We start from the raw sequence: 23287 nt of genomic DNA, 5'->3' as shown, positions 1-23287 counted from the left end.
CCGAACCAAATAGACCGAACCGAAACCGAACTAAAATTTTGGTTTTAGTTTAGGTTCGGTTAGAGGCTAATAACCGAATGGATAGTTTTTCAGATATCCATAGATATCGGTTCCGATATCTATTCGGTTACCCGAACATATCCGAATCAAACCAAACTAATATTAAAACTGTTATTGCTGGGGTTCCAAACAACAGATCTCTTGGCCTTAGAGAACTGAATGCAACCACTACACTAGCAAGATATTTTAATAAGTATGTGCATTTCGGATTAATAAGGGGATAACGTTTAAATTAAAAAACTGATACCAGAACTGAACCGATATCATATAAATTTAGATCAAAATATTAAAATATTTTCAATATTGTCAAAATTTTATCATATTTTTATTCAAATTTAATAATATTTTTAAAAATTATATTATTGTAGATATCCGGAATCGAACCGAAAATAACCGAAACCAAACCAAACACGAACCGAAATAGTAAATTAACCGAATGGATCATAAAATCCTATATCCAAATACCCAGAACCGAATAGATATATCCGGAACCGAAGCAAATACCCGAACGCCCAGGAATAGTTCTCGTAGTGAACCATATATATCAAAATTTAATTATAGCTAGAAATATTTTATTATTTTAGGTTTTTTAGAATAAATTCAAAGTTTTATGAATAGCTGATAAATTTTGACAGATGAAATTGCTTTTACAAAAGGATTATAAGATTAAAATTTCAGAATTTTATGTAAATTCTGGAATGCGAACCAAATATTAGTTGTAGTATGATGTCCCTCTGATAATTTTTATATAATGTATTATAGGAAATGTAAATTTAAACTATGCGAGAAAATCCTAATATAATTGAAATATAATAAAACTCGAAGATTACTTTTCGTTTATAGAAAAGAATCATTAAAATGAGCACAATTGGAAAGAACTGACACTGAAAATTGAAAATTCAACTCATGTCATATATGAAAAAAAAAACATGATTTTTACCTACTTTGCTGACTGATATCAAGGAGAAAAGTTCAAACAAAGTGATTATAAGAATAATAGTGTTGGCCCAATTGTTACGCCAGTACTGATTAGGAAGATAATCACAATCAGTATGTTGATCACAATGAAAGTTAGTCAACATACAAAATAACTTACTATTTTAAAATTAATGATAAGGTAAGAAATCATAATAAAAAAAATTATTGTTACTATTTTTGATAAATATATGTAAGAATTATTGTTTATTGAAGATTTCTTATATATTACAGTTGCCACGTGTATAATTTTTGTTATGTAATCCACGAATTAGTGAATATGTTCATGCATTGTAATTGTAAGAAAAAACTGGTAACCATTAGAAAAATAAAAAGAAAAAGAATAAAAAAGAATAATGCAGATCTGAATCAACAGTTTTTGAAGAATGAAAATAAATCTGCAGATAATAAATAAAATAGTAAATGGTAACCAAAACAATATATCTTTTAAGATATATTAAATATTAAATAAAGTAAATTATATTATATTAAATATTAAATAAAGTAAATTATCTTTTAAGATATATTAAATATTAAATAAAGTAAATTTCAATGGTAATATTAATACAATTTTTAATGTATATATAATGAATTTACATTTGATTTTAAAATAAAATTTGTAAATTAAATTTTAGATATGTCATATTAAATATTAATAATTAATATTAACCTACAATAAATTTAAGATATGTCATATACTCTCTATATATAACTACGTATACTAGTCATGAAGACAATAGAGCACAAAAACAAAGTAGCTAGAAAAACAATATGAAGTATTTGTGTTATATAGTGTTTTTAGCGATTGTGATCGCACAAAACTATAATGATCGTCTAGGAGTGGAAGCTGGGTCTAATAATGGGTTCGTTACTAGGAAAGGCGTCCAATTTATTCTTAACGGGAAACCATTTTACGCCAATGGGTTCAATGCCTACTGGCTCACGTATGAAGCCACCGATCTGACCACAAGATATAAGATCACTAATGCGTTTCAAGACGCGACTAGTCACGGTTTGACCATCGCCGCACCTGGGGGTTCCACGATGGCGCCATATACCGCGCTCTCCAAACTTCCCCTGGTATATACGATGAAAAAACGTTTCAGGTTAGTGTGAAGCCTTTTCAACCTTAATATATTTGTTAGTCTTTTGTTAATTAATTAGTTTTTGTTTTCAATGTTGAAAGGGCTTGGATTTTGTGATAGCCGAAGCAAAAAGACTCGGTATAAAAATGATAATCCCCCTTGTCAATAACTGGAGTGACTACGGAGGGAGGAAACAATACGTGGCTTGGGCTCAAAGTAAAGGCGAGAAGGTATCTTCAGATGACGATTTCTACACAAACTCACTTACTAAACAGTTCTACATGAACCACGTCAAGGTAAAAAATACAAATTAACCAAACTTTAATCTCTTCAGATGCGTAACAAAATATCTTTTACACCATATTTTATAATAATAACCTACGATATCTTTATCTCTCTTCTTGTGTAGACTATGATGAACAGAGTGAATACATTTACTAAAGTTGCATACAAAGATGAACCAGCCATTATGGCTTGGCAGCTTATGAACGAGCCACAATGCAAATCAGATCCAAGTGGAAAAACCCTTATGGCTTGGATTAATGAAATGGCTCCTTATGTAAAATCACTTGATCCAAACCATCTCCTCTCCACTGGTCATGAAGGTTTCTATGGTGACTCATCTCCTCAAAGAAAGACTTCTCTAAATCCGCCTGCAGCCAACATAGTTGGAGCTGATTTCATAGCTAATCATAATATCGATGCCATTGATTTCGCATCGGCTCACTGTGCCGCTGACTTATGGTACGCAACAGTGCCCATACTAAGTTTTATACTGTACATTTATTTAGACAAAACAATTTTTCAGAAATTATATTATTCATGCTCTTTTTTTTTGTTCTTGTTTAACAAATCAACCTAGAGAAAAACAAATTTGCATTTATATCCATTCATGCAACAATTCGGATTTTTCCAGTTTTTCTTTTGAAAAATTGCAATTTAAAAGTTTTTTTTAAAAATATATCCATATCACTATATCAGTATGTAAAACTATATATATTCATCTATCCTAAGCGTATGTCAGAGCTAAAAATTCTTCTTTTCTAACATTGATTTTGCTATTTAAAAGAATGAAAATATTATTAGGGTTTACAAATCGAGTACCATTTCAAGCTTTTTGGATTTGCGCAGGTTTCAAAAGTTGAATCAGAAGTCTCGATTGGCTTTCTCACGGAAATGGATCCAAGCCCACATCGACGATGCGCAGAACATTCTTAAAAAACCTTTAATTCTAGCAGAATTCGGGGTAGGAACGGACACACCACGCTACACTCTGGCTAATAGAGACGCCGTGTTCACCGCAACGTATAACATCTTTTACCTGTCTGCGCGAAAAGGCGGTTCGGGCGCGGGAGCTTTGTTTTGGGACCTTATTAGCGACGGCATGAGCAACTCTGACGATCCGTCAGCCATTTTACTTCGTGACAATTCGTCGACGGTTAAGATTATAAGTAAGGCGTCAAAAAGATTGGGTTCGATTGGTGGGAAATAAAGTTAACTCGCAAAATCTAAAGCTAAAATTTTAATCAGGGTCTTCAATTTGTGTAATACTTTATCGAATTTATAAATTCGCAACAATGATTAAATATTAAAAGTTCAGGTACATATACCGATATGATTGTATCTAACTTTTCTTCAAGCAGAGCATAGGCGAAAAATATGATTTATAATATATAACGAATAGTATAATATAAGATATATTTAATGTTTATGCTAGAGCCGTGCCTACTGCCTACTCACAGCAAACAGGTTGTATTGTAATTCTGTTGTACCTTTTCTATGGCATCAAAATATCTTGGCACGGTTCTGTCTAAGCATCTATTGTAACTCTTTCAATAAGATAATGCGTAGAAGAAGATGGTGCAATATATAAGTGCTTAATCAGCTCTGCAATAGTTTTTGATTATAAGATTAAGTCAGATATTACTTAACAAAGTACTTCTTGCAATCCGACGACACTTGGCAGTAGCGTTCTCGTAGTGGAGCAGGTTAGGTTATAGCTTCACGTTTATAATTTTCATCAGAGCCGGTCCAGGGCTAAAGCCCAACAAGCAGATGCTTTAGGTAAAGAATCGTAGACAATGAGGGAAAAATCTTTGTGTGTATTGCATATTGCTTTACAAGGCTTTAATAGGCTACAAGAAGATCGAATGATATCTAATTACAATGAATGCAGAATCCCAATCATATCACAATCATATCACGTAATATTTGTAAACTTGATACGCAAGTATCGGAACTAAAACCAATAGGCATCACAAATATATGAACAAATTAAGGGCATCAGTTTACAAAAAATTCCTTTAGTACAGTGACTAAGTCTCTGTTAAGGGCAGCGTGGGTGTCGGGTTTGAATCCTGAAACAAACTGATTGCCAATTTTAATTTTATTTCGGTTTGTTAATGGACAATTTTGCTTTAGGCAGCAAATATATTCGGTCCGGCCCTGACTTTCATAAACGGAAAACTCATTTTTCATTTTTTGTTATTGTTGACGTATATAAATAAACAATCCTGTTTCTTTAACAAATAAAAAAAAACAATCCTGTTCATGAAAATTAAGATTAAAAAGTATAAACAATCTTAAACTTCTAACCACTTCCAAACTTGTCTTTATAGAGCGTATTTGTATTTTTCGTTTTGCTTTTCTTATTTTTGATTGAAAATAATAATAAAATATAGGTTTTCGTTTGCACTTATCGTTTGTGCCTAGTTTTAGAAATATGGTTTACTGTTGTCTTAACACTTGACTTTAGGGAAAAATGTCAAAAAAAACCTGATGTTATTTTTATTTGGACGTTTAATATCCAATAGTTTTTGGTTGGAATAAAAATACTTGACATATTAAATTAGTGCCAAATAAAACCTTGTCTTTTAAAGATTGGCTGAATCGAACTTACAACTTAACAGACGTTAACTTGGGTAACGGAATCGCTTAACCGGGTTAAATTTTACTCACATATTTCGTAAACAGATATATACTATATATTTACAAAACTAAGCCAATATGTTCATGTAGTCTAATGGTATTGGGTAAATTTTACAACATTAGAGTGCCGGTTTCGAACCCGACCATCAACACTTTTTTTTTTCTCAACGCTGGTATCATCGCCTCACCTGCCGGAAACAAGGAAGAACTCAGCTGCTCCGTTGAATTCACAACCAACGGTTACTGAGTCTTCTGCTCCGTCGAAGTCGCAGCCACCAATTAACGATCCCTATCCAGATCTGCTGTGGAATTATTTGAATTCGCCAGGAAAGCCTCTGTATGAAGCTTCAGACCGTAGCATCATCCATCGTTATCATCAATCTAAGAAGGATGTTTTCGATCCATCGATTTGGCAGCTGCCGTATTAACCTGTGAATCTCGTCGTTTCAGATCCGACATCCGACATAGAAAAAAAAATCTCGAGTTTCCAAAAAAAAAAAAAATCAAAAAGGCTTTGGGGATACGGTTCGAACCCACAACCGATTGATCATAATACAAAACCCTTAACCATTGAGCTACTTCGACACATACATCTTGTAATGTGAACATATTAAATATATGTGTTTAAAAACGTCTGAATGAACCTTAACCGGATTAAGCGATTCCGTTACCCAAATTAACGTCTGTTAAGTTGTAAGTTCGATTCAGCCAATCTTTAAAAGACAAGATTTTATTTGGCACTAATTTAATATGTCAGATATTTTTATTCTAACCGAAAACCATTGGATATTAAACGTACAAATAAAAATAACATCGGGTTTTTTTTGGCATTTTTTCCCTTGACTTTAGCAGTTTATTAGTAAGTCAGCGTCGTACATATATATAAGTAGTATCATCCGTTCAGCTTTTACATTTTGCACTATTATCTAATTAAGTTGTAGTTTTGCATTTATTTTTTTGCGTATGCATCAAAGTTAAACGTTAAGAATTAAGATACATTTGAATGTGTTTGCGTTTAAGATACCAACTGTTCTTTTTTTTTTTCCCTCTTAATATTGGCGTTTAGCTTTGTACCTATTTATTTTCTTGTTATCTGTCATTTTTGTGTTGGCTTCACAAATAAATATTATTCCCCCAATTAGTATGTATGCTTGCTTTAGATTATAAACGAAAAACTTAATTATGTTTCTGTGTTTATATATAATAGCATTCGTGTTTGCGTTAATGTTCGTGTTTACTTTTTAAAAAACTTTGATAGTAACTTATAATATACATGTAATAACTAGCACCTCGAAAATACGATAACTTATATACTTTTGAACAATTTTTTGAATATTTTCCCAAATTTCTTGCTTTTTACTACTTTTTTCCCAAATGTCATCATATATTATAATTTATTTTGTTTAATTTAGAAGAAAATCCAACTTTTACAAAAAGAATAGCAAAAAAATTTGCTAAAGCATGGGGAAAAATTAAAGAATCACAGAAGGTGATTTACGAGAATAAACATGTATTCAATATTGATTAATTAGGAAGATAATCAACACGTTGACCACGATAGAAATTAGTCAGTATTAACAGTTTTGAAATAAAGATTACAAATCAATTTATTTTTCTAATAAGTAAATAACTGATCCCAATGTGATATTCTCTCAATAAATAACTGATCACTATATTATGTATACATTTTTTTTGGTTGGAACTATATTATGTGTACATAGTAATAATAATTGTTCACTTTCTTTTATATTATGGATGGCACGTGTATATAAGTAAATCCAAGATCAATGAATGTTCATGCATCGTAATTGTATGAAAGCACTTATATATGTTCCTCTATATATATATATAACTCTATACACATTTGAAAACAATAGAGCACAAAAACAAAAAAAAAGTAGAGATCAAGAATATGAAGTATTTGTGTTTTGTAGTGTTTTTAGCGATTGTGATCGCACAAAACTATAGCGATCTAGGAGGAGTCGAAGCTGCGTTGAGTAATGGGTTCGTGAGTAGGAAAGGCGTACAGTTTATTTTCAATGGGAAACCATTTTACGCCAATGGTTTCAATGCCTACTGGCTCGCGTACGAAGCTACAGATCCGACCACAAGGTTTAAGATCACTTATGCGTTTCAAAATGCGACAAGTCACGGTTTGACCATAGCCCGCACCTGGGGGTTCCGCGATGGCGCCATATACCGCGGTCTCCAAACTTCCCCTGGTTCCTACGATGAAAAGACGTTTCAGGTAAGTAGATCTCTTAATATAGAGAGATTAACTCAAAAATAGGTTATTTGCATATTAGCTTGATTACCTCAAGCCACTATAGATCGATACATCAAGATTTGATATTCAAAGAAATATAAATTTACCAAAATTATTTTCATTGTTGAAATGAATACTGTATGTTGGTTATGCGGTTTTCTTTTGTTACTTGTTTAAAGTGTAGAAATTATTACAATGCTTTTCAACTAAAATATATATATCTGTTTTAGAAAAATAATTATTTGTGTTAATTTTTTCCTGGTGGAAAGGGTTTGGATTTTGTCATAGCCGAAGCAAAAAGACTCGGTATACAAATGATAATCACCTTTGTCAATAACTATTCTGACTTCGGAGGGAGGAAACAATACGTTGGTTGGGCTAAGAGTAAAGGTCAAAACGTATCTTCAGATGACGATTTCTACACAAACCCTCTTGTTAAACAGTACTACAAAAACCACGTCAAGGTGCAAAATACTCTTAACTCAACTTTATATAACTTCTTTAATCTTACTGAATATTTTAGACCCTGAATCATATAACCTATGATCTCTTTGATTTTTTCTCTGTCGTTGTAGACTATGGTTAACAGAGTGAATACATTTCCAAAGTTGCGTACAAAGATGAACCAAAAATTATGGGTTGGGAGCTTATGAACGAGCCACAATGCAGAGCAGATCCAAGTGGGAAAACCCTTATGGATTGGATTGAGGAAATGGCTCCTTATGTGAAATCAGTTGATTCAAATCATCTCCTCTCTACTGGTCTTGAAGGTTTCTATGGTGACTCATCTCCTCAAAGAAAGAAAACTCTGAATCCGGTTGCAGCCAACGTTCTTGGAACTGATTTCATCGCTAATCACAATGTCGATGCCATTGATTTTGCATCGATTCACTCTTACCCTGACATATGGTAAGTTAAAAATTACTTGTACTACCATATAATCAAGATTTAGTGTTTAGGGGTTATGATTCATCTTTTTAGTACCATACATCTAGCTAAAAACCATTTCTTTAACATCAAATTCTTTTATATGAAAAGAAAGACGTTTTTTGTTTTTTTTTTGTTTTTTATGTTTTACAAGTTCATTACCATTCCAAACCTTTTGATTATTCAGGTTTCCAAACTTGGATGAGAAAGCTCGAATGGACTTCTTGAGAAATTGGCTCGAAGCACACATCGAAGATGCCCAGAACATTCTTAAGAAACCTCTAATCATAGGAGAATTCGGGAAACTAACGACCACACCAGGCTACACACAGGATCAGAGAGACGCCGTGTTCAAGGCAACGTATGACATTGTCTACGCGTCTGCGCAAAAAGGCGGTGCAGCCACGGGAGCATGGTTTTGGCACCTTATTAGCGACGGCATGGACAACTTCAAAGATTCGCTCGCCATTGTACTAAGTGACAACTCGTCGACAGCTAATATTATAAGTGAGGAGTCACGAAAGTTGCGTTTGATGATCTCTGGCAAAGGAAAGTTAAGTCGCAAAATCATAAACTAAAGTTTAAAATAGGTTCTTTCTGTAATATTTGAAGATGAGACAATTACGGTATTAAAATATTAATGATATACTACATTCGTTGAAATGATATCCCAAAGTTCAGTCTCAGCATTATAAAACTCTTTCAATGCATGAAAAAACATGAAGAAGAAGATGAGATGCAACATGTGTTTAGCTCTGCACTAGTTTTGATTACAAGATGAAGTTAGATATTAGTTTGCATCATCCAAAAAGCACATGATCACTTCTACAAGTTTTGGATTTTCTACAAATTTATTTAACAAGACATACCTTTGTTCTTGTCTGAAAGTGATCTTACAAGCTCTAAATATCTCTGCTCATGTAATGATCAAGGGAGAAACAGAGCTGTCTTATAGCCTCTCTTTTCTCTTCCTCTCGTTCTGTTATCACATTTCTCTGCAACTCCACTTGTTTCTCCAGCACTTCAACTCTACCCCTCAGTTCTTCCACAACATTCTTGTCGGCTCCTGATTCAGTGCCTTTAAGACACACCTGGTTCAAATACTCCTCCATTTGCTCAATCTGGATATCTCTTGATCTCAACTCTGCTCTTAGGCTATCTAACAAGTCAGCAGCATTACCACTCTGCAGATTCGCTTTCTCGGTCTTGCATTCATTCAGCATTTCCCACAGCTTTGAAACCTCGGCTTCTGATACACCTAAACACTCTTTAACCACGTCGAGCTGGCTTTCTAAATTCTCAATCTTTTGACTTGATTCTGATAGCTTACTTTCTAAGTCAATCACATGTCTTTTCTCAGTTTCAATGTCTATGTTTCTCGCTTCTAACTCTCTCCTTGCAGTTTCAAGCTCAGCACAAAACATATCAGCAAGCAAATATGCAGAGTAGTTCTTCTCAACCTCACCGTTTCCTTTCAAGCTCTGCAACATCTCGCTGCTACTCGTTGGTGAGACCAGCTGGTTCTTATGAGAGGCTCCTGGCTTAGAGGAGCTAAGTGGAGTTGGTGCAAGGGAAGAGGCATTATTGTTTTGGTCTGAACATGGCATGGTAAAATCAAATTTGAGAAGGCCATTGAGGAGCTCTTGGTTCAAATCGTTGTAAGTCTCACCAAGAGACTGATATAAGCAAAGAAACTTCTCTGTTGACTCGGTTTCGTCATGTTCAATCAATCTTAGCATTCTTTGAACATTGTGATTAATCTCTGTGGATGAATTCAAATACTAACATGTAACAAAAAAATAACCAAATCATATATGAACAGAATAAATAGATCTGTTTACCTGTTAATATATCTGCTATTAATGACTTAGAATGATGAGGCCACAAGGATGAATCAACCTTCTTCTCTGATTCTGTTTCTTTTGTGGTAAAACTAATATCCATATCTAACATATGAATAGATGAAAATTTCAGAAGAAGCTAAGCAAACCAAAAAGCAGAGCTCAGAACAGTAAAATTACAAAACCCTAAATCAGAGACAAATCGAATGATCTCTCACCCAACCCCGAATTACCAGAGAGATAGAGAGAAGAGATTTTACTGACCTGAAACTTTGATTTTGTTGAGAGAGAGAGGAGAAACCCAGATTTTGTCGATTAGAGAGAGAGCTTTACAGGGGAATAGTAACAGTGAAGAGAATTTTGAAATTAGGGCTACGAGTAAAAGGGCGGTTCTTTTGGTTTCAAACTTTCGAAATACTGTAAAAACCTTTAAAAAAGAAATGGAGATAGTGCACTTTCACTTTGGTGTTCGTGTATTTATTTATTATCAATTTTTTATTTATTTATTTTAGTAGCTTGTAAAAGATTTCACAGCCTCACATTTCCCAAAATCATTTAATTTTTTTTATTTTATCATTTTCTTTTTTTACCTTAATTGTCTCTTAAAATTACTTTTATTTTATACTTGTTCAAAATAAATAATTAAGAAGAGTTAATTATGGGATAAGCATTTATTTTGAAGAGTATTGTTTAATTAGGACTTTTTGTCCATGATTACAGATTTAGGCATTTACTTTGATACTAAAAAGACAATTGTATCTTTAATTTTTTTTCTCAATTTAGCGAACGATGTTATTGTGATGATGATGAGATTTGGTAGAGAGTAGTGGCGATGATGAAAGCCGGTAACGGAGGTGGTGGTTACGATGATGAGATTTGGTGAACGGAGATGATGGTGGTGATGATGAAATCCGGTGAAAGTGATGCTGGTAAAGATGATGAGATCCGGTGAACGAGATGGTGGTGGCGAGGATGAGATCCGGTGGTCGTGGTGGTGGTGGAGGAGAAGTTTTGCGTTTTGGTCGGAGAAAGGAATATTAGAAATTTTAATTTGATGATTATTTGTGATTGAATCCCTTGGGTTCACAAGATACTATCTCTTTAGGGTTTAGATTCTTTCATCCAAACAGAGATATATTGAATCCATTGAAACCAGAATCCATTGAAGCCATGGTTGTCAATTGAGAAGAAGCGTGGGTTTTCATCAGCAAAAGGGGAGGAAGAAGAAGGCTAAAACTATATTTTTGGTTTATCTAAAAATGCTTAAAACCGATAGTATGGAAAAAAATACCCAATTTCAAAGTTTTAGAAGAATAAAGGTCCATTTAGACGATAACCCCTAATTAAGAAAGTTTACGTAGAATCTCATGAGTATTATTTATAATTTTTATTAATATAAAACAATTGTTCAATGATAATTAGAGAATCCACAATGATTGAACAGTTTATAAAAAAGAAATTGTATTTTAATTTATTTTTAAAAAGAACCTTTTCAGACAAAGGGAAATGGGATTTCGTCCACTACTATCACCAAGTACGCATGGCATATATCTAGCCTAGCGCACACATGCTTTTGCAAAGTATCGATTCATTCAACATGTAGTTGGAGTATTCAAAATTCGATTGATCACTTTTGATTCAGTAAAGTTTGATCATTAATTTTTGCATGGTCGAGAGTTCATGATGGGTTTCGACTGATCTTACTAGACCCGTTTGATTAAAAAAATATGAACCCCTTTGCATATATGTATCATGTACTTTGGGGTGTATTATGGTCTACACACCTTACCAACTATGAGACAATTTGTGAAACATTTTATGATATTCTAAACAAAACGAACTAGTACGTAAATAAGTCACAGTTTTGGTTATAAAACTAAAAAGTAAATTATATAAACGTTACACAAAATAGATAAGGAAAAAATTGAATCTGATTCCCTTTGTCCACAAAGACACTGACAATTGGCGAAAAGGCTTTCCTTTCGGCACATGTCTCTCGTCTGACCATTTCATATGTCATCTCTCTCACTTATTGCATCCTTTCCTTTTCTCATAAGAAAGGAAAAAGCTAAACTTTTGTTGAATGATTGTTTTTTTTTTTTTTTTTGGAGCTATGGTTATAGCAGATATATAGGTCGGTCTAACAAATAGTATGCGGTCATACACTCACTTTGCAAAAATGTGAACAGTTGATGAATGTTGAGAAATTCACAAGTTTTATTTTCTTGAATTGTCTCCAGCTAGTCTTTTTTTCTTTTCTTTTGGATGTTTCTCTGGTTTTTAAGGACTACACGTTTTTCCGTTAGAACTTCAATAATGGCTAGAGGGAAAGAAAATAATAAAAAAAAGGCATGTAGAAGACCCTCAAAATATGGAATATTTGGCATAGTAGAAAATAACAATTAGAGTTAATCCAAATTCTTGTATATGTCATTTTCATTCACACGTTCGTTTGTCTAGCATGGACAAAGAAAAATTGAAGATAAAGTTGAGTTACAATATAGGTTACAAAATAAACCGAAAAATAGGGAGATATGGGGAGAAAAAAGAAAAATAGTAAAAGACGCTTTCGTTACCCACTGAAAAGGAGGACGAGATAGAAATATCTTCATCTTTGTTTGTGTTGTGACACTTCTCCTCTTTTTTTTAACCTTTTCAATCAGTGCTTCATTATTTGCACCTATAGTTTCGTTTCTTTCATCATTCTTAATAGGTTTTAAACAAAATACACACTCTGAAGAAAAAAACAATTGCACAAAAGTCTCATCTCTTTTCCATTTCTATTTTAATGGTTCTACGTAACTTTAACAACACATACTTTTTCTTTAGTCAATTAAGATTGTCTGATCCGATTCTTAGTTACACAAAAACGTGTAATTTACTTACTTGTTTAACTTTGCATTTACATTCTTTCTTTTTGTAAAATAAAGGAACATACACGTTCAAATTCTAAAGTAAATCAAACAAAGAAAATCGAAGAGCTAGCAGAGGTTTATAGAAAAGAAATTCAAAAAGCAAATTCTTACAAAAATTAGAAGAACAAAAAACTCTAGAGAACATAAATACGTACTTGAGGTTAATAAAATTACTTAATTAGTACTCGATGTGATGGCTATTAGATGTAACATCGTGCATATTTTCAAATGAAATTATAAACGTGAAAATTGCATATGACCAACTAACTGAGTCAATAATTTAAAACTTTTACTTCTTCTTAGAGTTACAGCTTACAAGCATTAAATTGGTCAATGAGAATTATTTATCTTTTTGCGTTAGAAAACTGACCGGAAAATATTGCTAGTACCCTACATAATTAATTTACCTATGGGATATACATATACTAGTATAACTATAACTTTAATCAAATAAAAAAACAAAAATCATAGCACGGGTCTTGATAACACACGTGACATACCTTAATCTATGTAACATTTTACAATAACGATGACTATATATTTTCTTTATCACATCAAACAGAATCCAGCTATCAAATGGTTTTTCTTTATTAGTCGAGATTGAGATTCATTCTATCCTTATCAGTCAGTACCTTCTGGTAATCGTGTAACCGTCGAATATAATTTTTTTTATGGCATGTCATTAGTCATAAATTGTTTAAGACGATAGATATGTAATCAGTGCGGATAAAACGTAAATAGTACTACCAATTATAAGAATATAGTCAGAACACACTTATTACTCATTGACTACCCCAACTATAATAATATGCAATGACCCAAGTGACCACCAATATACAAAAGTCGTATCCACAACCAAAATGATATATCTATATTAGTATATATCCCTTAAAAAGACCCTTCAAATTTCTTTCCCTTCTAATTCTCGTAACATACACCTAATTTTAAGATTAAATTTATCAAAACACACGACTAACGAGTTGCATCAAATTGAGAATTTGCAAAAAGGAAATGTTTACATGAAAAAAAAAAAGAATATGGCATTGTACAACGAAGAACCAATTAATGTATATCTATTACATGGTGACAAAGTTTATTCTTTTACAAAAAAAAAAAATTGGTTCTTTTTGGAATATCTTTATCACAAATTACTATTTGATTGATTTATCCTATTATGTATGTATTTTTACTAAGGGTAACCATTAGAAGAACAAAAAAAAAAGGAATAAAAAGAACAATACAGAATGGAATAAACAGTTTTTGAGGAATGAAAGAAAAATCAGCAGAGAATGAACTAAATAGTAAATAGTAACCAAACAATAAAAATATATTTTTAAATATAGTAAATATTAAATAAATCAAATTCAATATTAATACTAATACTACTTCTAATGTATATACAATGAATTTTTCATTTTTTTTTTAAAATTGTAAATTAAATTTTAGATATGTCATATTAAATATTAATATTTAATATTAACCTACAATACAATTTTAAAGGTAATTTAAAATTTTTTAGTTTTTATTTACGATATAAACATGAGTCTTTTAAATTTATTTTATTATTCATATATGGTTTTCAAATAGCCTTAAGATTAGTTCAACATGAAATTCATATCAAAATTATTTTTTCTGTCAATACATTATGAAAATATGAAAATTATTATATTAGAAAATTGAATATTATTAATAAACTTATTTTTTATTTATTTTAAAATATAAAAACGAATTTTAATATTTGTTCTTTTTTATGTTCTATTTGTTCCTCATCAATTTTGGGGAGGAACACTTTTGTTCTATTGTTCCTTATTTTTTTTAGAATGTAGAGGAATGTAAAGGAAAAATTATTACTATCAAATGGTAAAAAAATTGTGGAATAGAGAAAAATATCACATTCCTTCTTGTTCTCTTCCTAAAATGTGGTCACCAATTGAAGCCTAAATAAAATATTTTGAACTTATTGGTTGTTGGGATTAATTTGGACAAAAATCTGGATTTTTAAAGCTGAAAAATATGCAAAAAAAAACAAATCCTATATCGTTTGGCACACGATGCGCGCACATTTCCGCATAGTATTCTGTATGTAAACAATTTTCTTTCCCATTGGCTCGCTAGCTAATCTTTTGTTGAAAAAAAAAAAAACAAAAACAAATCCTACACATTCTATTCCTTATCAGATTTCTTCTATTCAAGTCTACTTGGTGGTCATTTCTTAATCGTAACAATTATATGAATCATTATTATACTATATACCATAAAAATTCACCCACTGGGAAAGAAGCAAAAAATATTTTTCACTATATATGAGCTTGACAATTGTGACAAGACACACACAGAGCATTCTGTCGAAGGTGCACCCCATACAAAAATCCGGCTAAACTCCAACGTAATCCATATCGATGGCGGAGGAGAATCAAGAAGAAACCCTAGAACTCAAACCGATAAGAAAACCACCACACTTTGTGCTAATACACGGCATGAGCTTAGGATCATGGTGCTGGTACAAGATCAAGTGTCTCATGGAAGTCTCTGGTTTCGACGTCACTTGCATCGACCTTAAATCCTCCGGAATAGATTCTTCATCCGCCGACTCTCTCACTTCCTTCGACCAGTATAACCAACCACTCATCGACTTCCTCTCATCTTCCCCCGAACAAGAGCAGGTAAAAACCTAATTTAGAACTCAATAGAAGTAATTCTTGAATCTGAAGCAAACTCACTCTGTTTTTCTTTTCTCTGTTCTGTTTTTTGTCAGGTGATACTTGTGGGTCACAGTGCAGGAGGGCTTAGCGTGACAAGCGCGATACAGAGGTTCCCTAAGAAGATATGTCTCGCTGTCTATATCGGAGCTTCGATGCTCAAATACGGGCTCCAAACCGATGAAGATATGAAAGATGTAAAGATACAACAAATTAAATTTCTTTAAAACCAAGTTAACTTGTGCGTGACGTTATGTTTCTTTGTCACACTGCAGGGAGTGCCTGAACTATCAGAACATGGTGATGTCTACGAGCTCAGCTTCGGTTTAGGAACCGAGAATCCTCCAACCAGTGCTATTATCAAACATGAGTTCCGACGAAAACTCCTTTACCACATGAGTCCTCAACAGGTTTCTCTACTGTTACATTTCTCATATAGAAAGCTCAAAAGATTTAACGTTTTAAATCCTAAGTTTGATATCCAAAAAATTAATTGCGTTATGATTAATTTGAATATGAAACATATATAAAAAAATAAACTATGCAAATTGTACATATCTATTTTCTTATCCAATCCAAAATTTGGTGTCCCTTATGTTGGTATAAAAGGAATGTTCCTTGGCTGCATTAATGATGAGACCAGCACCGATTCTGGCGCTAACGACAGCAAAACTGGAAGAAGAGGAAAAAACAAAAGGAGAAGAGGATAAGGAGCACGTGCCGCGTGTGTACATAAAGACGTTACATGACCGGGTCATGAAACCGGAGCAGCAAGAGGCGATGATAAGAAGGTGGCCACCGAGCCAAGTTTACGAATTGGACAGCGACCATTCTCCTTTCTTCTCTAACCCTTTCGTTCTCTTCGGTTTACTCATCAAAGCTGCCGTTTCCGTCGGTTCTATCTAAACCAAAAATTAAGAAGCTATAATAATGATCAGTTACGTGGTAGAGAGCGTTATTATTATTATTATTTTTTTCTTAAATGACATTTTTATTTATTTCACAATTGATTTTGAAATAAAAAAAAATATGTTTTCTTTAATATATTAAATGCGTCATTAAACTCAATTAATTTAAAATTAACTTTGAAATGAGACCGGTTAACGTGTAACCCGAATTAAATTTCGGGAAATCGTGTAGAGAAAGCTAAAAAGAAATAGAGTGTAATCAGAAAAGACAAGTGTGATGTGTGAAGGTGTCGGTGTGGGTGAGAATTTAGTGTAGCTTGTAAGCTTCCTCCATAAATCTCTCTGTAGAAGAAGAAGAAGAAGCAGAGTTGATGATCCTCCCAGAGATAAAAAGTGTGTGTGAAGTCTTACATTACGAAGACGAAACCTCTCTCTCTGTTTTCAAAATTTTCTCGATTTTTCTGCATCTTCATGGTAAAGTAATTTCTCTATTTTTTTTCTAAAATTCGAGTATCCTCGTCGCCGACAATTCCAGTGAGCTGACCGGATTATAATTCTTTGGTTTGTTTTTTTTTTTCCCGGGCAGATTTTGAACAGTACCGACGCTTCAGTGGAAATAAGAAAGTAAATTAAGAAGATGGACACAGAAGTAGAAACGACGGTATTGTTTTTACCCTTCGTCTCTTCATCTTCCCATTCTTTATATAAATTTAGGTTTTCCTAATTGAGTTGAGTTTGTATACGAATTTGTTAGGAGAAGATGATGAGTAGTAGTAACGCTGGTGAGCAGATTTGTGAGATTTGTAGTGACAATGTTGGGAAGACTGTGGATGGGGAGCCCTTTGTGGCGTGTGATTTCTGTTCATTCCCAGTTTGTAGACTTTGTTATGAGTATGAAAGGAAAGATGGGAACCAGTCTTGTCCTCAATGCAAGACTAGATATAAGAGACTCAAGGGTACATTTTTGTTTTTTTTTGTTATTGTGTAATTTGAATATTCCCGGAGATGATCATTGTTAAGGTATCGATTTCTGTGTTTAGGTTGTCCTGCTATTCCCGGAGATGATGGCTTTGATGTTGCTGGTGAGTTTGGTTATACAGAAAAGTCACGGAACGAAAAGATTTCAGAACAGATGCTTGGATGGCATCTTACTACAGGTGGGAAAGGGAAGGAGGTTGGAGACTCTGAGTATGACAAAGAGATCTCTCACAATGTTGTTCCTCGGCTCACTAGTAGACAAGAGGTAGGACATTATGGATTCTCTTTCTTTGTGGCATTTTACATCAAACTTAGATAGCTTGACTGGACCTTTGGGATCTGACTTTGTCTCTCGCTTTTTTTTTTTTTTTGGTTTGATAGGTTTCTGAAGAGTTTTCTGCTGCTTCACCTGAACGATTGTCTAGATCTTCTACTATAGCTAGTGGAAAGCAGTTTCCTGACTCATCAGATATCAGTCAATCACGTAGTTTACCTGACCATCATATTCATATATTCATATCAAGGATACTCAAATTTGTCAGCACTAAACCCTGTTGTGTAATTGTCTTGCAGCAAACAGAAGGATTGTGGATCCTGCTAGGGATTTTGGCTCAATAGGATTAGGCAATGTGGCCTGGAAGGAGAGAGTTGATGGCTGGAAAATGAAGCAGGATAACAAATCTGGTCGTATGAGCACTCAAGCTGCTTCTGATATTGATGCCACCACTGATTTCTTTGTTGACGAGGCTTTGCTGTGAGTACTTGTTTTGTTTGTTATCTCTTTAGTCCCTAAAGGTATTCTGTGTCGGGTGATGCTACAATCTTTTTCCTAATCATGCAGGAATGATGAAGCACGGCAACCTCTTTCAAGGAAAGTATCCGTTCCTTCATCACGTATAAATCCCTACAGAATGGTTATAATGCTGCGGCTCGTAATCCTTTGTCTTTTCTTACATTATCGTATCACAAATCCAGTGCCAAATGCATTTGGTCTATGGCTGGTTTCAGTGATATGTGAGATCTGGTTCGCCGTTTCATGGATTCTTGATCAGTTCCCCAAGTGGTTTCCTGTTAACCGGGAAACTTACCTTGATAGACTATCTTTAAGGTCTCCTTTATTTCTCTGTTATGATGCTGTTACTCAGATATTTAGCTGCCTTTTGGTCTTTGCTAATTCCTCTACTTTACTACAGATACGAACGAGAAGGCGAACCATCGCAGTTAGCAGCTGTGGACATTTTTGTGAGTACTGTTGACCCGTTGAAGGAGCCCCCTCTGGTGACAGCCAATACAGTACTCTCTATTATGGCAGTTTATTACCCGGTGGATAAGGTTTCTTGTTATGTTTCTGATGATGGTGCTGCTATGTTATCATTTGAATCATTAGCAGAAACATCTGAATTTGCACGGAAGTGTACCTTTCTGCAAGAAATATAGTATTGAGCCTCGAGCACCAGAATGGTACTTTGCTCAGAAAGTTGATTACCTGAAGGATAAAGTTCATCCATCATTTGTCAAAGATCGCAGAGCTATGAAGGTAAATTTTATAGTCGAGTCTTTCAAAACATCCATACTTATCTTTTGCCGTGCTATAATTACATGTTTTGTTTCTGGCAGAGGGAGTATGAGGAATTCAAGATCCGAATAAATGCTCTTGTTTCCAAGGCCCAGAAAGTTCCTGAAGAAGGGTGGGTTATGAAAGATGGTACGCCATGGCCTGGAAACAACACAAGGGACCATCCGGGAATGATCCAGGTGAGGGAGAACAGGGATTTGTTTGCTACTTAAAATCTTGTTTCCAGTGGCATCAGTTATTACTATCATTTTCCAGTTTGTTTGGTCACTGAGATATAATTTGTTGAGTGCAGGTTTTCTTAGGACAAAATGGTGGATTGGACGCAGATGGCAACGAGCTCCCACGTTTGGTCTATGTTTCTAGAGAAAAGCGACCAGGTTTCCAGCACCACAAAAAGGCTGGTGCTATGAATGCACTTTTAGGTTTCTGATCATTAAATTTTTCTTTTTCTTTGTTACCTATTGTCGCATCTAATGAGCGTACTCTCTCTTCACTTGAACAGGTTAGAGTTTCAGCAGTCCTTACTAATGGACCTTTCCTATTGAATCTTGATTGTGATCATTACATTAATAACAGCAAGGCCTTGAGAGAAGCTATGTGCTTCCTGATGGACCCAAACCTTGGGAAACAAGTTTGTTATGTCCAGTTCCCTCAGAGGTTTGATGGTATTGATAAAAACGATAGATATGCTAACCGTAATACGGTTTTCTTCGATGTAAGTTAAGCTTGTCTTTTAATTTATGTCTATTTTACTATACATTTATACTAACTTTTCTGTGATATGCTCTTCAGATAAATTTGAGAGGCTTAGATGGGATTCAAGGACCAGTATATGTGGGAACTGGGTGTGTTTTCAACAGAACTGCATTATATGGTTATGAACCTCCAGTGAAACCAAAACACAAGAAAGCAAATTTTTTATCTAGACTTTGTGGGGTGAGAAAGAAGAATGCCAAATCTAAAAAAGACACTGACAAAAAGAAATCTGGCAAGCACACGGACTCAACCATTCCTGTGTTTAGCCTCGAGGATATAGAAGAGGGAGTTGAAGGTAAACCTGTTTCTCCCTTCTTTCTAAGTTATCTGTTATATAACATTTTGATTTTGAGACTTTGGTACTTCATGATTAATTTAACACACATGCTGAGTGAAAATGCATTTGAATGTATTGCAAAATCAGATCCTGGTTTGGACGATGACAAGGCACTCTTGATGTCGCAAATGAGCTTGGAGCAGAGATTTGGAAAATCAGCTGTTTTTGTTGCTTCTACCCTAATGGAAAATGGAGGTGTTCCTCCATCTGCAACTCCAGAGAACCTTCTTAAAGAAGCTATTCATGTCATTAGCTGTGGATATGAGGACAAAACAGAGTGGGGAACTGAGGTATTTTTACTAGTTCTTATTCTATTATTTCCGCGTTAGTGTGTCCCCTGTCTATATTCTGATCTCTGGCTTTTTGTTGACATTGTTCAGATCGGATGGATCTATGGCTCTGTTACAGAAGATATTCTCACCGGGTTCAAAATGCATACCCGTGGTTGGAGGTCGATTTACTGTATGCCTAAACGACCTGCATTCAAAGGATCTGCTCCGATCAATCTTTCTGATCGACTGAACCAAGTCCTCCGGTGGGCTCTAGGCTCAGTAGAGATTCTCTTCAGTCGGCATTGTCCAATCTGGTACGGTTATGGAGGTAGGCTGAAATTTCTTGAGAGGTTTGCATATGTGAACACAACCATCTATCCAATCACCTCCATTCCTCTCCTCATGTACTGCACATTGCCTGCCGTTTGTCTCTTCACCAACCAATTCATTATTCCTCAGGTTTGCTCTCACTCTCTCTTGAATATTAGTTTTGTCTTCGATATTTCACTGAAGTGGCGAAAGTATCAATGGTCTAAGCGATGCTGTTTCAATTGCTGTCTTATTTATAGATAAGTAACTTGGCAAGCATTTGGTTTCTGTCTCTCTTTCTCTCCATTTTCGCTACGGGTATACTGGAAATGAGATGGAGCGGTGTGGGCATAGATGAATGGTGGAGAAACGAGCAGTTTTGGGTCATTGGTGGTGTATCAGCTCACTTGTTTGCAGTCTTCCAAGGTCTGCTTAAAGTCCTCGCTGGTATCGACACCAACTTCACAGTCACCTCAAAAGCCTCAGATGAAGATGGTGACTCCGCCGAGCTGTACTTGATCAAATGGACAACACTTTTAGTCCCACCGACGACTCTGCTCTTTATAAACCTTGTAGGAGTGGTTGCAGGAGTATATTATGCTATCAATAGTGGATATCAGTCTTGGGGACCCCTCTTTGGTAAGCTCTTCTTTGCCTTCTGGGTGATTGTTCACTTATACCCATTCCTCAAGGGTTTGATGGGCCGACAGAACCGGACTCCAACCATTATTGTGGTTTGGTCAGTCCTTCTAGCTTCGATCTTCTCGTTGTTGTGGGTTCGGGTTGATCCGTTTATATCTAGAGTCACCGGACCCGACGTGCTGGTATGTGGAATCAACTGTTGAGATGAGCCGGTGTGTTACTGTGTCAATATCAATATACTGTAACTCTGTAAGTAAAAGTTTTTATAGAAACGTCTTAAGCCCTGTTCGTTTCATCATTTAGCATTTCCATCTAAATGATCTATTTAAATGATACATCTAAGTGGTTCATTTCAATGTCAAATGACCCAACAAACAAGACAAAAAATTAGTTCATTTGGATGGATGAACCATCTTCATCCAAATGGTCTGACTAGAATCATCCAAATAAGTTTCAAATTTTTGCCTAAAATTTTAAAACCCATTCAGATGATCCATGTGAATGATTCTGGATGATGCTCTTTTTTTTGACAAAAACAAACAACATTTGAATGGTTCATTCAGATGGTCCATCCAAATGAATAAACGAACAAGGGCTTAATGTGAAGGAAATATTGTCTATGGCAAGCCTAGTGTTTGTAGTCGATGAATCGAGAACATACAAACACGGCGTTAGTGTTTGTAGTCCTCACTTATTTTAGGGATCAATAGATTATAATACGATTCAATCCAATTCCATACCATATCAAGAAAGATGAACATCAACCAACAGTCATTGTCATGAAACCAAAACATTTATTTAACAATAGAGTATCAGAAAAACTGACTCGGACGATTCCCACATGACTTTTTAAAGAGGTTTCAACACAAAAGGAGTGACTTCAAACTAGAGAGTTGTTGTAGAAACGGAGAGTGACTGCATGCTTCAGAATCTGTGCTCAAGCTTCTCCTGTTCCTTGAAGTACTGAGCATACCTGCACTCATTAGTGTATCGAGAAACTTAAGTATGTTAAGATCGAACAAGCAATTACTAGCTTAACAAGCAAGAACTCAATTGGTTTAATGGAAGCACAAATTAGCTATTGATTACAGCACCATTAAAATCCTCAACATCTTGAGATGCAATTCCACAATACTAATTGTTACCTAATAGACTCTTCTAGCTGAGAGTTTCTTTACCACACCACACTCAGTTTCAAAATTACAGACTCAATTGAGAAAATACTAGAGTTGTATGTAACCTATATCTCCAGCTAACGTACTTGCTATCATTATCCCCTTACCAACCCATAAAAGGCTACATCGTCACAAATGAAGAACCCTAAATCCATTTTTTTGATGCACTATTTCGATGACAAAGAAACCGCAAAAACTCGTACAACAACAACCAAATCGACGAACAATCACCAGATCGGAGCTCTCTCTAAAGATTCGTTTCGCAATCAATTGATAAGAGAAAAAGAGAGAGAGTACCAGTAGGTGCTAACAACAGGGGTAACGAGGAGAGTGGCGCTGATCCAATTCTCAGAGACCTTGTGGTGGATCTTCTCCGGTAGATCCTTCCAGAGACCCGTCATGATCTTCTGCTGAAACGGAGAAAGTGCGTAAACCACCGCCTTCAATTTCACCGGCTGCTTCCCCATTTTCTTCTTCTCTTCCCCAGATTAATTTCAACAATTCCACAGTACGAGTACGAGACGACGAATCTTCCCCAAATCTGATATAACCTAAAATGAAAATAAAAGCGAATGTTTCGATTCGATTTTGGTTCGGTTTACGGTTACGAATTAACTTGGTCATAATTTCCGGTTCAA

General features: G+C 34.6%; 4 protein-coding genes and 2 pseudogenes across 22 annotated transcripts; 4 read left to right on the top strand and 2 right to left on the bottom strand.

Annotated features, from left to right (window-relative positions):
• The first annotated feature begins 1772 nt into the window (after window positions 1-1772).
• LOC104767431 (putative mannan endo-1,4-beta-mannosidase 4) lies at window positions 1773-3712 on the top strand (annotated as a pseudogene). Its single transcript, XR_015591558.1, has 4 exons — window positions 1773-2141; window positions 2222-2416; window positions 2530-2864; window positions 3252-3712. The product of XR_015591558.1 is annotated as a putative mannan endo-1,4-beta-mannosidase 4 (transcript).
• Window positions 3713-6910: 3198 nt separating this feature from the next.
• Window positions 6911-8904, top strand: LOC104764811 (mannan endo-1,4-beta-mannosidase 3-like; annotated as a pseudogene). Its single transcript, XR_015591170.1, has 4 exons — window positions 6911-7296; window positions 7584-7778; window positions 7890-8223; window positions 8429-8904. The product of XR_015591170.1 is annotated as a mannan endo-1,4-beta-mannosidase 3-like (transcript).
• LOC104764810 (uncharacterized) lies at window positions 8320-10495 on the bottom strand. 2 transcript variants are annotated; one of them, XM_087502160.1, is made up of 4 exons: window positions 10347-10495; window positions 10083-10187; window positions 9111-10003; window positions 8320-8781 (listed from the first exon to the last, which is right to left on the bottom strand). In XM_087502160.1, the coding sequence occupies exons 2-3, from the start codon at window positions 10183-10185 to the stop codon at window positions 9144-9146; spliced, it is 963 nt and encodes a 320-aa protein (XP_087358286.1). In that variant the 5' UTR covers window positions 10186-10187; window positions 10347-10495; the 3' UTR covers window positions 8320-8781; window positions 9111-9143. The 2 variants fall into 2 exon arrangements, with proteins under 2 accessions (XP_087358286.1, XP_087358285.1); XM_087502159.1 differs by lacking the exon at window positions 10347-10495 and having other exon boundaries at window positions 10083-10317.
• A 4571-nt stretch (window positions 10496-15066) lies between these two features.
• On the top strand, window positions 15067-16738 carry LOC104764807 (methylesterase 17). Its single transcript, XM_010488406.3, has 4 exons — window positions 15067-15660; window positions 15753-15893; window positions 15972-16106; window positions 16306-16738. The coding sequence occupies exons 1-4, from the start codon at window positions 15397-15399 to the stop codon at window positions 16600-16602; spliced, it is 837 nt and encodes a 278-aa protein (XP_010486708.2). The 5' UTR covers window positions 15067-15396; the 3' UTR covers window positions 16603-16738.
• LOC147920160 (cellulose synthase A catalytic subunit 3 [UDP-forming]-like) lies at window positions 16487-21830 on the top strand. 16 transcript variants are annotated; one of them, XM_087502145.1, is made up of 17 exons: window positions 16845-17078; window positions 17191-17265; window positions 17359-17560; window positions 17645-17847; window positions 17964-18066; window positions 18156-18336; window positions 18424-18496; window positions 18591-18690; window positions 18776-18860; window positions 18970-19119; window positions 19200-19337; window positions 19451-19555; window positions 19661-19873; window positions 19951-20209; window positions 20339-20541; window positions 20632-20982; window positions 21093-21830. In XM_087502145.1, exons 10-17 carry the CDS (start codon window positions 19114-19116, stop codon window positions 21675-21677), a joined length of 1860 nt encoding a protein of 619 aa, XP_087358271.1. In that variant the 5' UTR covers window positions 16845-17078; window positions 17191-17265; window positions 17359-17560; window positions 17645-17847; window positions 17964-18066; window positions 18156-18336; window positions 18424-18496; window positions 18591-18690; window positions 18776-18860; window positions 18970-19113; the 3' UTR covers window positions 21678-21830. The 16 variants fall into 16 exon arrangements, 8 of the variants coding, with proteins under 8 accessions (XP_087358270.1, XP_087358269.1, XP_087358268.1 ...); XR_015591166.1 differs by having other exon boundaries at window positions 16487-17078; window positions 18424-18690; window positions 18973-19119; window positions 19451-19535; XR_015591163.1 differs by having other exon boundaries at window positions 16487-17078; window positions 18424-18690; window positions 18973-19119; window positions 19451-19580.
• A 361-nt stretch (window positions 21831-22191) lies between these two features.
• Window positions 22192-23233, bottom strand: LOC104764806 (cytochrome b-c1 complex subunit 8-1, mitochondrial). The gene is made up of 2 exons (XM_019241290.2): window positions 22947-23233; window positions 22192-22447 (listed from the first exon to the last, which is right to left on the bottom strand). The coding sequence occupies exons 1-2, from the start codon at window positions 23114-23116 to the stop codon at window positions 22399-22401; spliced, it is 219 nt and encodes a 72-aa protein (XP_019096835.2). The 5' UTR covers window positions 23117-23233; the 3' UTR covers window positions 22192-22398.
• Between the last annotated feature and the right edge of the window lie 54 nt (window positions 23234-23287).

The sequence above is a fragment of the Camelina sativa genome, chromosome 19 (genome assembly GCF_030686135.1).
Source record: "Camelina sativa cultivar CO46 ecotype springtype chromosome 19, ASM3068613v1".
Classification (NCBI taxonomy): domain Eukaryota; kingdom Viridiplantae; phylum Streptophyta; class Magnoliopsida; order Brassicales; family Brassicaceae; genus Camelina; species Camelina sativa.
Note: the sequence above shows the minus strand (reverse complement) of the source record. Positions and strands in the feature narration are given on the sequence as shown.